We start from the raw sequence: 18,383 nt of genomic DNA, 5'->3' as shown, positions 1-18,383 counted from the left end.
AGATTCCATTGTAAATTTCCATACAGCAAAGAACTTCGGCTATAGAACACCGCGCTTCATTTATTTGTAGAAACTGAAAATCAAGAATTTATTAAAATATAAAAATATGAAGTGGGTTAGGAAGAAAACTGCATGAGCACTTAAAGTTTCTAAAGAAATCTCGATATGGACAATGCACATCTCAATATCCTTTAATCATTATCACTCAGAGATTATACAGGATTAATTTCTTGTAACTACAAACTACAATGTATGACAGAATTTCACAGGAGAAGCTCATGATATTGTTAGTGGACTTACATGTTTGCAGGACTTGTAAAAAAGCGGAAAATAAAACTAGAAGTAAAACGAGAATAAATTCGACTTCGGTCCTATGTTACACGGTTTTCGAACGTCTGTGGTACCTGTCTCAAGTTTGTTCAGGTGATTGCAGGTATACGTACTTTATGTTGAGAGTGTTCTCTCTCTATCTACCACGTATCATAACTTCCTGTGGTACAAGTGTTGTTCTTCAAACAATTGCGGTCAAAACAGAGGTGTTTAACTAAGAGGGAGCAGGTCGTGCCAGAATTTCATATACGGACCAGACACATTAGTACCGTTTTTAAGAGGTGAAGTTATCTCTAAGTAGAACTGAGACGATTCATCGTACTCTTTCCACGTCTGTGTTAGAAGTGATGTCTGTTCCGGCGTTGGGTCGCTGAAATAACAACAAATATATCAGTTAGGCAAACATATTCTGAAACTTAACATAAATGCAGAAAAACTATTCCACATGCTATACATAAACACATTGATAATAGCAGTTCTATTAAGGAGCTTGGTAATTTACTCAATACAAATAAGCAAGTTTGGTCTTTTATTCCAATTTCTGAATGCGTTTAACTAAGATATTAAACATTTTCGTTGGCGCATCACCGTCTACAAATTTTACTTGTTGCATATTGTATGCTTACGAATACAGCTAATAAGAGAGAGATATTCATCAGTGTAAGCAACATATAAAGAGGTAGAAAAGAGGCTTCGCAACTAATGACGCTTAACTGTCATTTACTAAATTTCTTATATTCCACACAGAAGTAGGCAGTTAAACTCGGGTACTTTGCTTATCATGAGTACTACTTTCCCTTAACATATCTCACTAGACTGGCTATCGGTTACATGTTTATCTAAATGTGATTTTAAGTATACAAGAGAAAATATTTGATTGTTACCGTTAACTTCCGATGAGCAAGATAATAAATATAAAATAAAATAAGTGTGACACTTACTCATATTTGGCGAAGTTAGCCCACATTTCTGTCATTTGAGCCTGGATTATGCCTGAAGGAGAATCGGGCTCCACCTCATCACTCGCGAACAGGTATTGTATATCATCTCCATGCGATGCCCCTACATACAAAACATATATTATACATTGGTCTCAATTTTTCCGAAAATCAAGTCTAGATTTCTGAGTGCCAAAGTTTGTTTCCGCTGTGGAGCAGAATAAAAACAAGGCAGAAGTTTAGTTTTGATAAAAGTAGCCATTTTAATTTAGACATTTGAAAATAAATACATACATCCACTAAGAATATCCGAGCTCTGATGAGACAATGTTTCTTAAACTGTGTTTAAGTTTGTACTTTACAAGAAATCGTTTCTACATTTTTTTACTTTAGATTGCACTTTGTTAATAAACCAAACTTTAAATTAATTTACTTTGTTATATAACACATGTTAATTACTTAATATTTTAGTTTGGAATATATATTTAAGTAATCAAATTCTGTGCATTCTATTCTCTAATATCGTTACAACAATGCTACTATAAAGAGAAGTGAAAAATAAATCAGCCTGATCGGTTTGAACGACACTTGTTTACAACTGGCTCCAAAGATTTCCAGTGATCACACCATCAGACAAATGCAAATGGTCCATTAAGTCAGATGACAACTACATCTGTGTTTATTATTTGTTCTCGACCTCAGAAGTTCTGCCTGATAAACAAATCAAGGGTACTCATTCCCACAAAAGAAAGCTTGTGCCACATGACTTCAGCTAAATTTCAATAATCTTTCTCTTTTAATAAGAGCAATACTTTGCCTCGATTTGAAGAAAAATCAGAAAGAAATTGTATACTTTAAGAGGGAAGATTTTGTTTCACCTACCATCAAATGAATAATCCGAATCATTAACTTATCTGTGGTTAATTATGTTTTTGGCTACTTCTCGCAGCTCTACCTTCCCCATTAAGGTAAATACCGAAATACGATGCCTGCTCAATAAGTAATGCAACACCTTTTTCTTTCTCGGGCAATTTTGGTTGAGAAAATACGGAATTTGTTTGGGACATCGTAGAATATTACCGCTTCAGCCCCTATATTTTCGTGGTTTCGACAGCTGGCGGCGCTATATATGCAACTTTAAAGTGACGTCTATAACGGAGGTGCGTACGATGCAGAGAGTGTCATTAAGTTTCTTTCGGCGGAAAACATCTCAGCTATTCTTAGGCTCTTGCAGAATGCCTACGGAGGCCTGGTAGTAAACAAATGCATGGTGAGTCAAAGGGCGAGGCGTCCGTCATCATTGTAACGAGGTCGCGCAAACCTATCCCATCTCCAGCGTTCCGGCCGCCCGCACACAGGTGTGGCTCCTGCAAAGCTAAGACGTGCGGACACTCTCATTCAAGGTTACCGACGGATCGCAATCAACCATCTGGCTGTTCGCCTGGACGTCTCTGTTAGTAGTGCTGACACACGCAACCACCAGTTGTAATAAGTATCTGGATGATGTTGAAGTTACTGATTCAGCAAGACGTTGACTCCGACGTCGACCAGTAGACTGGTCTCACGCGAAGATACACGCTCTACCAGTGAGGTGTAAGGTGGCGTAATGCCGTCACCCTGAACCGAGATTATGTTGAAAATAAGGTTTTGTTGCTGATATAATGTGGAATAATACAGTGCACTGGAATCCCGAATAAAACTAGCCTGCTTTCTGAAGAAAAATGTGTTGCATTACTTATTGAACGCTGCCCTTGTACTTCCCCGTTTCTCTCTACACCTTAGGTGTTTTCCAACCTTACCACATTTGACATGATTCCGGAATGATTTTCATGCAGTACGAATCTATTAAGGCTAATTACTTTTTTGATGTTTTTTTCTCATGAAAAATATACTTCTGCTAATTATAACTATGTTTGTAATTGTTAATGTAATGTTTTGATACCCATGAAAGGACTATAGGAAAGCACACAAAATTAAAATTTGAACAAATTGTAAGTAAGCTGTAACAGAAATACTGTGATGGTGTATTAAGTAAGTGGCATGGGGCGAAAATTATTTCTTTGTTTCGTATTATCCTTCCCCGCATATGTGCATGTGACAGGTAATCATGACCGAAATTAAATCTAACACATCCAACCTTCTTATGAAAATAAACAGCTACACATATAGTGGTTGGTGCCTAAGTTAGAAGCATTTTTCAGTAAGTTTAATAAACACAACATGTTCACATATCAGAGACTTTATTCATCAGTGATGTATTCTATATACATTCCCGTTCACCATTTACATCCGTGTGCCAACGCGGAGGTGACCTTCCGATTTCGCGACTGTGGAAATCACCTGGTTTTGAGGGGAAGAACTTGTCAGGCCATGTTCCGACAGCAGTTTCATCCGAAACAGAGGTTCCTTGAAGGTTTTCCGACTGAGAGCACAAAAAATGAAAATCTGAGGGCTCAAGATCAGCTGAATAAGGTGGAGATGGAATCACTTCCTAACCCAATTGCTGATGAGTAAGTCATCTGCAGATTTTTGTGATTTTTGCTTCGGGTGTGTGATACCCGTAGACCCTACTTCGTAACCTTCCCCACTGCATGAAAATGTCGCACGATAGCGGAATGATCCCAGCTCGTCACATTTGCCAGTTCACAAATAAACTGACAGGGATCATTGTGGATTAATGCGTCTGAACGTTCCTCACCAAGCCCCGGAAGCCTTCCTTCTGAAACTGATCTTGCGCCACCTGATTTATTTAACGCTATATTTCATGTTCGTCTGATTGTCTGTCTTGAACGGAACAAGCGTACTTTGTGTATGGAAAACGAGGAGCAATGTTAGAACAGGCCCATGAACACGATCACCTTGACCTAGGTCTCCTGAGGTGTGTGTAGAGAGCATGGACTTTACTTTTCCAAGATCGCGCTGGTAACTACGAAAATGATCCATCAATATTACAGCTCACTACATTACATTCCACTTTGCGTTTTACACTATTTTATAGCAGTCTGAAGTTTTACTAAAGCCCACGATAATTAAAGTATACTATTCTGATGTAACATAATACGCTTTATCATCCTCTGCAAATTGATTTCGAAATTACTGAGAAAGTATTAAAGAGTGTTTAAAGAAGAGAAACGTAGAAATTTTCGTCCTGTACTGTTTGCGTCACTTACCTGCACCGCCAGGGTATGAGCTGAGAGGGCCATTGAATGAGAACAGGTAGTAGTAGACAGGCTCTGTGGAGTAGCGGGCCACACTTCTCACCACGGCGTCGACACCTTCCACGAAGAAGAGGTGCGAATCAAACTGTAAAACGTAATAGAGACTGTGGCGCACAAAATAATAAGAACGATTAAACGCGGCGAAGTACGTCTCATCTGGCATTTGTTAGATGGCTACCGTCTAAAAAAGTGTAGATTAAAGTGTTACGCAGAACAAAATCCTAGCTCATTATTTACTTCCTGAATATGAAGTAATACTATACGAGTTTTATGAATGCTAAGTTGGCATAGCAACGTCACTGGTGGTGACAGCTACCTATGCCATTATGCTCATACAGTTCTTGATATTTAACTGTGCACTTTGATGACTAAGATGAGGGTTCGGTTCCATTTACAGAATGCGACTTTATGTAAAAAGATTTTGGCATCTATTCACTCATTTACCCTTTACATAACAGTCTTCGGCTTATCTTTAAATTTCCGGTTCATGCCAGTTCCCATAATGTCAGCGAACAGCTGCAGGGAACTATTACTAGAGGCAGCAGTGCGTGTGGACTCACCAGTGCTGTGGTGTAGCTGTCCTCCAAAGTGATGTCACTGCCATTGTAATAGAACTGTTTGACAGAATTAGCGGCGTCCAATCGCTCTTGCCTCGTCGGAAGTCTGATGTCGCAACCCACGATCGTGTCAAAGTTCTCGTTTAAATTGCTCACTTGTTCCTCTGTGGATAACACTCCGTTTCCTGTCAGAATGGAAAAGTTGAAATATGAGAGAGCACAGCCTACGCAGATATTGAAGCAAAACAGGAAGAGAAAGGGAAAGAAAGGAGAAAAATTAATTTCTCTGAGATATACGGAAGTAAATCACTACGGGAATTCGTTTGTTATATCTTACACATATGTTAAAACGTGTTTCTTCTCTAGAAGAAAATTGGATGCAAAGTATTTCGGCTGTTACATGATTCGGAATGGGAGATATTTTACTTGACTATAAGATAACACTCTTATCGAGGCCTCTCTGTTAAGCTAATAATGCGTTCTGCGCGCAACCATTGAGAGATTGCAGGACACTCTCACTCCTGATTCGGTGACATGCCACTTAATGTTCTTAGGGAAGGTGATCTTTATTACGATCTGACTTCATACATAATGATGAAATGGTGGGCAGTAGTTAGCGCTCTTGCTTGTGTGCTCTAGTGGAGGAATAGTGGTAAGCTTTACCTGGATTCAAAAGAATACGGTGCCGATTTAAGCGACTGTAGTAAAAGCATACGGGGACTGAGGGCCGAGGGAAGCGCGATTTTTTTCGCGAAACCTGGGTGAAAACATTTTTGGACTGCCGCCTTCCACGGTCTCATTGTGTAGACACGTTTGGATGATGCCGATCGGTCAGCGGTCACGCCCAGGTAGGCTGACTAGCGCCGAGGAGATGCTGCCGCAATGGCCAAAGCTTTGAAGACCGGAAATAAAGCAGAGGATGGGCCCTTGTTAGGCAACAAGTCGATGAGACGACTGTGAGGGTTCTGCGAGTTTCTGTGGGACAGGTCATTGGCGCCCAGACGTCCAGACTCTGTTACAAAACATATTTGTGAAGGCAAGAGGCTTTTAGCGAGTTTACAGCTGTTCTTTGGAAATTTCGAAATGGACGCAACAGGGGAGATAACAATCTTTTTATGGAGGGCTGTGGTTCCATCCTGGTCATGTTGTTAGCAAAAGACATGGTGTAAAAGCGTGCGAAAGAGGCCGTGAATCTGAATCTTTTTTTCTTTTCTCCCAGTTGACTTTAATGTCTCTGATTGGTCAGATCGGTGTATGCAGAGCAAGGAACAATCTCCCATCTTCGAATGCAGCACTCCAGCTCGTGATTGGCTTGTACTAAAGTGGGAGTAGTCTAAGAAGTAAATGGGCATTGCTCCCGAGCTGGCGAGGAAAGCGGAGAGAAAGAGAAGAGGTCACTCTTGTACTGGTGCTTCGCTAGTAAAGAATTGCAGATCTCTACCTAAACAGTGAGACTTGTGTCCTTTGCTAGTGTGCCGCTTAGAACCTGTGCCAGTCACCTTCTGAACCAACAGAGGTATTGCTTCTAGCATCACGCACGAACGAGTGATATGATGGTGTACTTATTTGTCTTGAGTCGGCTGTCCAAACATTTGACCTATTCTGTCGCACATAATCGTGGGACGGAGTCAAATTGGTTTAGCAGATCAGCAAAGAGGTCCACCTGCACACTGGAATCCACCAGGGTTTCAGAGACTCATAGGGAAGTATCTGCGTTCCGAATTAGCTGAACGTGAGACCGCGTACTTGCGTTTTTCGGGCGCGCGCCATTAATAACAGATTGCTGCTGTCCATGACTTCAGTCGCCGAACGCTTTGTGGTGTGCCGCCCTGACCAGCAGAAGGGTAAAGTATTCGCTGCTGCCATTTAGGGGTCTAATATATATTTCTCAGCACCCTGTTCTTTAGAACCATATTTTTCTTTTTGGAATAGTAGAGTATATATGTTTGATGGTGGCATAGTTTTTGTGCCGTACCCCGCATTCACGTGTATGAAGTCAGATAGAGTGATTAGTGTTCTAGCTAGTGTCGTGTGTCGATCCTCAGCTGATCACTTTGTCTACCATAGACCCCATATTAGTGAAAGTGTTTGACAAATGAAAATGTTTGTGTGATGTTTCTTTAGTCATTTTTTGTCTTATGATGTTAAGAATGAATAATCTATTGTTATATAGATCACAACTCCTTCCTGTGTTCTGATGAACAGTACCTTGCCATTTTTATTAAACTTCAGATTATAAAAGAAAGTAGCAAGCTTGCACAATATTAACACTGAGGCACTAAGAGGCTTAAGAGCCTAAAGGAAACCGCTACCGATTTTGAGAATGTACCATGTATCCATGCTCCTGACATCTTTTAATCTTATGGTGAACCAACATTATGTATATCTGTAGCCCCATACTGCATATATGAATATTCACGAAAAGCTGCGTCGCAGATTTCTCGGCTATACATTTTCTTATGCGACCAAAGCACAAAGCATAAATTTATTGCTCTGAGCTGCTCAACTGTTAACTGTGGTTGGACAACACAATTTAAAGCCTACATCAAGTACAGAGTAGTGATACTTCCTAATCTGAGGTGTACTGGCAGTTTTATAAGAACTTTAAGCCACAGAATTTGCCTAAAGAAATTGATGATAATGAAGAATATCAGATGTTGGAATGTGCAATAATTGTGTTTGTGGTGCATTAAGTATCTGTTCTCTGTGCTCTAATTATGGTTTCACATCAATTAAACATTTTATAAGTGTGAAATAGACGCTATTATCACTATTCTATATATGGAAATTTTGTTAATTACCATTAATAAAATTATAATATTAAATATTAATATTTCGTAATATGAAGTGGATACATTATTTTTTCATAGAAAGTATGGGATGTTGAGACTTGGGAAAAAACAATTCTGGCCTAAAAGACTGGTGGTTTGTGTGTAAATTTAATTTTCACAAACATGACTTTGTTTCTGTGCTTTGCGCCCATATGGTTCTCATTGCTTAAATTTTAATAGTGACAGAGTTGCCACCAGGGAAACGAGTTACTACCATTAATTTTGATTTTGTATATTAATGATAAAGCTACAATGTGTGGCAAATAAAAGTGGCCCGAAGAATAAAGTTCCAGGGTACAAAGGAACACAGCAGAGAAAAGTAACAGTACTAACTTGACTGTATGGGATGTTGAAAGTGACCACCATTCATCTCTTGACACTTCTGAGCCATAGTCAGCAAGTTGCTGAAGGCGGATCGAAGCTGGACTGCTGGAATTGCTGCAGTCTCATCCGAAATGTTCCGCTACAATTCTTGAGGACTATGAGAATTGTTGTGATACACCTTAGACGTGAGGGCTCCCCACACAAAGTAATCGCACACTGACAGATCAGGTGACCTCAGTGACCAGGTAGGGCAGCGCCCAGATTGACCTCCGCCAACAGCACTATTAGGAGTGAGGATCGAGTAAATGCGCTCCAACGTTTGGCGTCTGTATCGGCAGTTACTCGATCCTGTTGCACTTAACAACTGTAGGTCTTTTTCTCCTCCGTTAATGCTGCCACAAATGATCCGGGTCGCTTTAATTTGCCCAGACTTTGGTTAATGATTTTATATTCTTCCTGTTAAAATACCGGGAGTTTCAAGGTAAACCTTACCATTTGCGCCTCAACAATAGAGCAGACAATGCCTCAGGTTTTTGTCTCTGCCAGTTAAGCACAGAGAGTTAAGCAACCACTGATGCACATTCCATCTCTTCATTCATTCAGAACGTTACATCTCAGCAGTTCTTTACGACGCTGATAGACCCACCTGGTGGTAGTATGATTTGTAATTGCTACGTGTTCGCTTGTCCGGTAGCGCTTAACAGTGGCGGCCTGGCGAACGCGGAACCGCTGCAGAGCGAAAGCAGTGCCGCCGTTCTACCACCGATGCTACAACACGTTTACAGTTCCTCGTCTGTTATGCCCTCTTCACACGGGACGAAGCAGGTGACGTTGATGTGAACGTGGACGTCACACCCGACCTCACAGCATACGGGATGAGGTGGTTAACACGGCTTTGGCTCTCAGCGTTCTCCAGCGACCGCTATCGGCTTTGTTTGGCTCGTAAACCGCCAGGTTTCTTTACGAAAACGGATGCGCGTATAACCTCTGCGTTAATTCTGTTAGCGACTGTCGAAGAAGAGCAGAGGAAATTGTGAAGAACACCTGGACTCGTCGATGGTTTGAGCAGCGAAATGCAATACAACTATCTGAGATACATACTGCGGTAGAATTAATACGTTAACACAACTGGGTTTCCATCCCACTTCCGGTTTTGAACTGCGTATGGTTGAGGTAAAGTGTCTAACTTCAGTTTGCGCATTCATAATATCCAGATTCTAGATGCTTTGACTAACAACGTTTTGAAATGACGTACTTCATCCCATAGATTTCAAGATCGAAATTCATTTCCTAATTTCATTCGAATGGAAGAGGATATTTTTTTCGAAATCTTCTCACCATAACTGAAAAAGATATATACTGGCGAGGTACAAACATGAGTCAGCCCATAAAACCAGAAGTAGGTACACATATTTTACAGAAAGTTTCATAATAGCCAAAGCTTCCAGTGTGTAACTTGTACTTCTGACCACTGGTGAAACATTCCAGTCATTGGCCTTTACCCGGGTTCCCGGGTTCGATTGCCGGCGGGGTCGGGGATTTTCTCTGCCTCGTGATGACTGGGTGCTGTGTGATGTCCTTAGGTTAGTTAGGTTTAAGTAGTTCTAAGTTCTAGGGGACTGATGACCATAGCTGTTAAGTCCCATAGTGCTCAGAGCCATTTGAACCATTTTTTTGGCCTTTACTACAAGAAATTGTAGCTGATACGTCGTGTATAATAAATAACATCGACTTTTGAATTAATACTTCTCTTAAATGAATAGGAAACACTCAGGACATGTTAGAAAATAAAAGGTGAATGAGAAAATTTGGAGTGAAGTAGACACAAACCTGCTACGTTTCCCCATTTGGCTTTAGGGTCCACAATTCCACCAACTGCACTACAGTTACGACATAGCACGTAAACCCCGGTACATGACATAAAATGTCAAAAGGCTGTACCTACAAATGTCATTATTTGATAATTAATACGCACATTGTACCAATAAGACACGTTTTTGATAGAGCATTGCCGGCCCAAGTGGCCGAGCGGTTCTAGGCGCCACAGTCTGGAACCGCGCGACCGCTACGGTCGGAGGTTCGAATCCTGCCTCGGGCATGGATGTGTGCGATGTCCTTAGGTTAGTTAGGTTTAAGTAGTTCTAAATTCTAGGGGACTGATGACCTCAGAAGTTAAGTCCCATATTGCTCAGAGCCATTTGAACCATTATTTTTTTTTTTTTTTTTGATACAGCATCATTATGCCGTAGCACTGGGACGATACACTTTCGTAGCACACAAGCTACACTGAAAAGCCATAGAAACTGGTACACCATCCTAATATCGTCTAGGGCCCCCGCGAGCACGCAGAGGTGCCGCAACACTTGCATGGACTCGACTAATATCTGAAGTAGCGCTGAAGGGATTTGACACCATGAATCCTGGAGAGCTGTCCATAAGTCCGTAAAAGTACGACGGGATGGAGGTCTCTTCTGAACAGCACTTGGGAAGCATCCCAGGTATGCTCAATAATGTTCATGTCTGTGGAGTTTGGTTGTCAGCGGAAGTGTTTAAATGCAGTAGAGTGTTCCTGGAGTTACATTGTAGAAATTCTGAACGTGTGGGGTGTCACATTGTACTGCTGGAATTGCCCAAGTCCTTCGGAATGCACAATGGACATGAGTGGATGGAGGTGATTGGACAGCATGCATACGTAAGTGTCACGTGTCAGAGTCGTATCTAGACGTATCATGGTTCCCATCTCACTCCATCTGCACACACCCCATACCATTAAAAAGACTCCACCAGAGTGAACAGTCCCCTGCTGAAATGCAGGGTCCACAGAGTCATGACGATGTTTCCATACCCGTACACGTCCATCCGCTTGATACAATTTGAAACGAGACTCGTCCGACCGGGCAACATGTTTCCAGTCATCAACAGTCCAATGTTAGTTTTGTCGGTCCCATTTAAAGCGTAAAGCTTTGTATCGTCCAGTGACCAAGGATACATGAGTGGGCCTTCGGCTCCGAGAGCCCACATCGATGATGTTTCGTTGAATGTTTCGCACGCAGACATTTGTTGATGGCCCAGCACTGACATCTGCAGCAATTTATGGAAGGGTTGCATTTTTGTCACGTTGAACGATTCTCTTAAGTCGTCGTTGGTCCCATTCTTGCAGGGTCTTTTTCCGGCCGCAACGATGTCGAGATTTGATATTTTACCGGATTCCTGATATTCACGATACACCCGTGAATTGGCCGTACGGGGAAATCCCCACTTCAGCGCTACCTGCTACATCTACTTGCTGTGTCCCATCGATCGTGCGCCGACTGTAACGCCACGCTCAGCCCCTCCTAAACCTTGATAACCTTACATTTTTGAAGCAGTAAGCGATCTAACAACTGCGCAAGACACTTGTCTTATACAGGCGTTGCCGACCAGAGCGCCGTATTTTACAAATCTCTGTATTTGCATACGCATACCCATACCAGTTTCTTCGGCGCTTCAGTGTACAACACTAAAAAACATCAACTACAGGATGTCTTTATCTAGAGATATGCAGTTTCGTGTCATTTTATTATAATGACTCGTAGCTAAAACGAAGCGTTTCCAAGGGATTTTCCATTTTCTGTTTCTTTGAAACAGCTTTTATTCACACCAAGTCCTATAAGAGAAAGAAAACCCATCCAATACGATGGTTAACGCCATACAATCTGGCGGCTCCGATGTTCTGCTTCTGGCGAAATACGACGTCGTATCTCATTTTCCACGCTCCTCTCCACGAGGCAAAAATCTCACGTTCCGTAACCTTCATTTCACGTTCCTCAATTTAGTGGAACGTAGAAATTCCGCACTGTGACGTCACCAACTCCTTGTCCACGTGCGTTTCCAAGCCCCCGTCAGAGAACGCCATTAAGCACTCTCTGACTGCGACGGTGGTAGGCTATAGAAAGGTGACAAATGGAATTTTTATCTACTGGTTTGTCTGTGGTGGCACATCTCAACACTCCAGTAAAGGATTTTCTTAGTACCTGAGTTTTCTGTTCTGTCACAGACCAATTGATGGAAGTTCTTCAGGTTCTCCATGTTGGCAATATCAGCGCCTTGCTAGAAGATTTTTTTCAAAAGCTAGCTAGTTAATAAATGATCGTGGTACTACTTTAATACAAAAATTGTTGAAAAGATTTTGTTCGTAAGTATGAGCACATATTTTTGAAAATGTCGATTTGTAGCTTCCAAAGGATGTCGTTGTCCAAATTAGTGAAGATTAATTCCAATACTTTAAAGTTATTATGCTAAAAATAAAAAGTCACCATAAAGTCGTGCGGTACTTACGCTGCGTTTGTCTCAACTGCTCGAGGTCAAGTGCTCCTGCGAGGTAGGGAACTTTATTGAAGCGACCCTCAGCCACAATTTTCTGCGGCTCTTCAGTCAAAAACGCGGAATCGTTTTCTGGTTCAACACTAGGTGCCCATACGCAGCTGAACAAACTCACACTATCCTGTCACAGAAAATTACTAATTCATTACTCTGTTAATGGGCGTACATATATCCTTAATTCCATATATAACCTAAAAAAATAGTTCACATTATTGAAAAAGCAGTAATCCAAAATTACTGTAAAGTGGATTAAATTTTTTTCCAATTTAATGATTTGTTGTTACTCAGACGTTTCTTAATATTCCGCTATTACAAACTCCGCTTACTTATCTTGGACAAGACACGTCAATGGGCTGAGCTAATTAGCTAATTATCGGAATTAATCATTTTTCGATTTTGGATGAGATGCTACTTCAGCAACTACAAATAACTGTCGTCAAAACAACATAATCCAGTATACTTTTTTTTACGAGTCACGAACTATTTAAGCCTCATACATTTGCAGGTGACATGACTTACAAGTGTAATTAAATGACGCAAATGAACAACGCTAAGACTTGACTTTAGGTTATGTGCACTAAGCACCTCTCGCGCTGTCTTCGAGACACAGAGGTGAGTCAGACGTGTATTCGATTTGTGTCCTCGGTGCACCGTCGACACCGACTTAAGTATGTAGAGAAATGTCGAAATTCCTCTAGGCAAATGTTTGAACATTCCTCATATTCGTCTTACGAAACTCGACATACAACTATTTAAAATATTATAACGCATGTAGACGTTGACTGAATACTAGTGATGGATCGGCGCACTATATGTCTGATGGTAAGATAGTGTGTCTTATGTATTCAAACACATTTACTCAACAACTTTTCTAATTACGTCACAAGAGCATAAAAAACTTCGTTGATGCAGTCGATTTTTAATTGCTGATAAATGTGAAGACATTTTCATAGCAGATCAGCACTTCATTAGCCCCTATGCCCAGGGAAAAAATACTGAAACTTTAAAGGTTTTCAAAATCGTTCCTACATATCATCATAACGGCAACATGAAATCAGTAAAGAATGTTATAAAATATTAAATGCGGTTTTTTAAAGTAAATAAACGTTGTAGTTCACTGAAGATTCATTTTACTTTTTCCGTACAGCATGGCGTGTTTGAAAAGTTCGGGAACACTTCAAGAAATTTATTGTAGCCGAATGATTAGCATTACAAATTAACAATATACATAATTTCTTTTTTTCATTGCAGGTGTGACGTGTAGTTCCATGTATGGTCACAAGGTAGTATCACATTCGAGATGGCGCATTTTGGAGCTGACAAGGGTTTCTGATTTTACAAGAAAATGAGTGCAATGGGTGTCCAAGGAAAATTTAAGATGAAGTACGGGAAATCAGCAGAAAGGCAATCTACAGCTGACATGTAAAGTTAGTTTGTGTGGCAGGAAGAGAAGTGGTCGACCATATATGAATGCAAATGACACTGAACGAGTGAGAGAATACAAGGGATGTATCAAAATCTCTACGCTGAGCTTCTAGTGAGTTGGAAACGTCAACTATTACTCAAATTAAACGTGAAACCAATACAGACTACAGTCAGTGCAAAATTTATTTTGCTGTGCATTGCTGGTCGAAGGAGCCTTACAATGAGCAGAATAAAGGGTTGTAGTTAACTATAACATTTGGGTTGCATTCAAAAAGTGTCATCGGAGGTGAGGGTATCATCTGGAGTGTCCCAGGGATGTGTGGTAGGTCCGCTGTTGTTTTCTATCTACGTAAATGATCTTTTGGATAGGGTGGATAGCAATGTGCGGCTGTTTGCTGATGATGCTGTGGTGTACGGGAAGGTGTCGTCGTTGAGTGACTGTAGGAGGATACAAGACGACTTGGACAGGATTTGTGATTGGTGTAAAGAATGTCAGCTAACTCTAAACATAGATAAATGTAAGTTAATGCAGATGAATAGGAAAAAGAATCCTGTAATGTTTTGATACTCCATTAGTAGTGTAGCGCTTGACACAGTCACGTCGATTAAATATTTGGGCGTAACATCGTAGAGCGATATGAAGTGGTACAAGCATGTAATGGCAGTTGTGGGGAAGGCGGATAATCGTCTTCGGTTCATTGGTAGAATTTTGGGAAGATGTTGTTCATCTGTAAAGGAGACCGCTTATAAAACACTAATACGACCCATTCTTGAGTATTGCTCGAGCGTTTGGGATCCCGATCAGGTCGGATTGAGGGAGGACATAGAAGCAATTCAGAGGCGGGCTGCTAGATTTGTTACTGGTAGGTTTGATCATCACGCGAATGTTATGGAAATGCTTCAAGAACTCGGGTGGGAGTCTCTAGAGGAAAGGAGGCGTTCTTTTCGTGAATCGCTACTGAGGAAATTTATAGAACCAGCATTTGAGGCTGACTGCAGTACAATTTTACTGCCGCCAACTTACATTTCGCGGAAAGATCACGAAGATAAGATAAGAGAGATTAGGGCTCGTTCAGTGGCATATTTCCCTCGTTCTGTTTGGGAGTGGAAGAGGGAGAGAAGATGCTAGTCGTGGTATGAGGTACCCTCCGCCACGCACCGTGTGGTGGATTGCGGAGTATGTATGTAGATGTAAATGTAGCTGGTGATTTTGTGAATTCGGTATTTTTTTCCGGAAGAGGCAACACTTCATACAAATTGGAAAGTAAACAGTCACTATTGTGATTTCTTTGTATAGGGTTATGTAAAGGGCCTTGTCTACGTCGCTTCTCTTCCAGGTGACGTTATGGAATTGAAAAGGATAGTTTACTTTTTCAAATTATGTATAGTGTTATTTTGAAATGATAATCATTCGGCTACAATAAAGTTTTTAAAATGTTCCCAGACTTTTGATATACATTGTGTAATATTTTATGCTTTAGCACTTACTTATTCAAAGAAACAAAGCAATTGACTGATACATACCTCTTCCGATAGAGCCGAGGTTGCATTTACTACTAGTGCTCTTGCCTCAAAAGTTTTCAGAAAATCTACAAGTTCAGTGGAAGTCGTTCCGTTGTATCCCAAAGTTTTGGCATATCGTATAGCTCTGTCAGTTGCGTTTTTAGAGAATGCCCAAGGGTTTAACGCTGATCCGCTCATTGATATAGCGTTCTTGTACAGTCCTGGTGGAGAGTGGGGTATCTGATTAGCTGTAGCGATCACCAACAGCACAACTGTATTATAAAGTTCACAGCCAAATTTTATATTGGAAATTAAAGTCTATGTGTAACACAAGTGATGTATTTTAGACTGTTTCTAATTATATAGTTAAATATTGTAAAATAGGTATATAATGTCTACAACTTTGCTTTTGCTTTTTGCAATAGATGGCAATAGCGATAAGTGGCAGTACGGATAGTACGTCGTAAGTGTCTTACAGTAAGTTTTGCCGATTGTAAACATAGCCCCATCAAAATATTAAACGATTTGGGATTGCATCATAAAGTTATTCTCGACTGAATATGTCAACTTAGGAACCCAGTTTTCGTTATTTAGTTTTATTTTTATGCACCAGCATGAGAAACCTAAGTCTGAGGTTCTTAAAAATCTGGATAAGATCTGCGGTGAGGCAACGTCAGGAGAATGATTTCAACACTTCAATGACGATGATTTTGATTTCGAAGACAGGAATAGCAGTGCAAAAGAGAAGGTTTTCGAAGTTACGGAAACCGACGGAAACTATCCCAGGCGATCGTTATCGAAAGCAGTTGATGCGTTTGAGCCGAGAAGTGAAAGACAAACGGCCATAGTAAAGCGACAGACACGAATCGATGCTGCATGACGAAACATACTTGAAAACGATCATTTAAACACGGTCTGAGTGGCCAGCACTTCCGGTCATATGAACAAGTTCAAAAGTGTATCAATTCATGGATGTCCTCAAAAGACGCCCAGTTCTTTCCTTGCTGAAATGTGTGGCGGCACCTGTATTTAAGAGGCAGAGGTCGAGTTGTGACAGTAAATTTTCAACATCTCTGCCTTGGTCAGTAAGCACGGTGCCACCCCACAAGTGGATATGAGCCTTAAAATCTCCCAAAAGTAGTAAATGTTTAGGGAGATCATCAATCAGTGCACCCAATGCGTTCAAGGGTACTGCAAAATTTGGAGGAAGATATATGTTGCAGACAGTTATTTCCTGGGTTGTCCTTATCCTGACAGACACAGCTTCAAGAGAGGTTTCAAGGGGCACAAATTCACTGCATACTGAATTCAGGACAGAGACACAAACACTACTTGACGCTATTATAGTCACTACAGTTCTTGTAATATCTCCTATAGCCGTTGAGGGCAGGGGTCTGCATTTCCAGGAACCAGGTTTCCTGTAAGGCAATGCAGTAAGCAGGAGTAATGCTTAATATTTGCTATAGCTCAGCCAGGTGATGGAAAAAAAATGCTGCAATTCCATTGGAAGATGACGTTATTCTGAGGCTGGGAAGGCGTGAAGTGCACAAGGAGGCAGGTTATGCCTCAGGGTCATCTGCTGCCACCGATTCAGTATTTGTAGCCATTTCTATGGTGGATGAAGGATCAGTGAGATCCAGGTCAGCAGGGGACACTATGAGCTCCACTGCATCCTCAGATGCAGAATTGATGGGGAATGGTGGTGTTGGGGCGACCAGAGGGTCCTGTTTCTTAGCAGACTTCTCTTTAGTTGGCTTGCTCTCTCACTTCTCTTTAGGGGCTTGCTGGGAATATTTCTACAAAGCAGCTTCAGGCACAGAGGAAGACCATGATGCTCATCATCCAGCAGCTTTTGGTTCCTTGAGCCACTGGCGAGTGTCCGCCTTTGCATTAGTGGAGACCTTGGAAGAGAGTGCCACAAGGGACCCATTCTGCATAAGAGGAGCCAGAGGAGGCTGTTACTTCTCCGGCAGGGGGGAAGAGACTGATGTCCCCTGCATTTGGAGGTCTTGCTCTCAAACGGAGAAGCGGAGGAAGATCTGCCGCCTACCACCAAGGGGGCAGATATATTTTGGTGGCCCGGAGGACCCACTGTTTGTGGCACTGAGTGAGAAACAACTGGCACTTGGGACGACGATGGTGGCATAGCTGCAGCATATGTCGACGTCAACCGAATGGGGTGTAATCTTTCGAAATTAAGTTTAGCCTATGTATAAGTTAACCAGTCCAGAGTCTTGGACTCCTTGATTTTCCGCTCCTTTTGGAGTACTGGGCAGTCTGGTGGACAGGGTGGTGCTCTCCACAGTTGATGTAAATGGTAGTTGGCGCACATGGAGTATCTGGGTTCAGTGGACGTCCGAAGTCTCGGCATATGGCGCTGCAAGTGCAGCAGGAAGTGCCAGAACCAGCAATTAATATTTGTGTTAAGAGTTTATTGGACCAAACTGCTGAGGTCATCGGTCCCTAAGCTTACACACTACTTAATCTAACTGAAACTAACTATGTGAAGGACAATACACACATGGGACTCGAACCTCCAACGGGGACAGCCGTGTGGACCGTGACATGGCGCTGGAGACCGCGCGGCTACACCATGCGGCTTTCCAGCACTTAAAGGACCACATAGAGGGAGGGATGTATAGTTTAACGTCGCAGCGGTGAACCATGACCTTGATATTTTCAGGTAATGAATCACCCTCAAAGGCCAAGATGAAGGCACCAGTAGCAACCCTGTTGTCTTTGAGTCCCCTGTAAGGGCGCCAGATGAAATGAACACCATGCCGTTCTAAATTGGCGCGGAGCTCCGTCAGACTGCAAGAGAAGATCACGATGGAAAATGATCCCCTGTACCATGTTGAAGCTTTCATGGGGTGTGATGAAAACATGAACATCACC

General features: G+C 41.6%; 1 protein-coding gene across 1 annotated transcript in view; it reads right to left on the bottom strand.

Annotated features, from left to right (window-relative positions):
• Positions 1–220: 220 nt before the first annotated feature.
• The window catches only part of LOC124596359 (esterase FE4-like), a 109,918-nt gene continuing 91,755 nt past the window's right edge, over positions 221–18,383 (bottom strand). The window contains exons 6-11 of the mRNA XM_047135467.1: positions 15,510–15,709; positions 12,516–12,681; positions 5,047–5,228; positions 4,439–4,571; positions 1,272–1,392; positions 221–700 (exon numbers count right to left, since the gene is read on the bottom strand). Of these exons, the coding sequence (XP_046991423.1) occupies positions 541–700; positions 1,272–1,392; positions 4,439–4,571; positions 5,047–5,228; positions 12,516–12,681; positions 15,510–15,709 (962 nt within the window). The 3' untranslated portion in view covers positions 221–540. The remainder of the gene's footprint in view (positions 701–1,271; positions 1,393–4,438; positions 4,572–5,046; positions 5,229–12,515; positions 12,682–15,509; positions 15,710–18,383) is intronic.

This window comes from Schistocerca americana, chromosome 2 (genome assembly GCF_021461395.2).
Source record: "Schistocerca americana isolate TAMUIC-IGC-003095 chromosome 2, iqSchAmer2.1, whole genome shotgun sequence".
In the NCBI taxonomy this organism is placed as follows: domain Eukaryota; kingdom Metazoa; phylum Arthropoda; class Insecta; order Orthoptera; family Acrididae; genus Schistocerca; species Schistocerca americana.
This window is presented reverse-complemented; position numbering and strand designations above follow the sequence as displayed.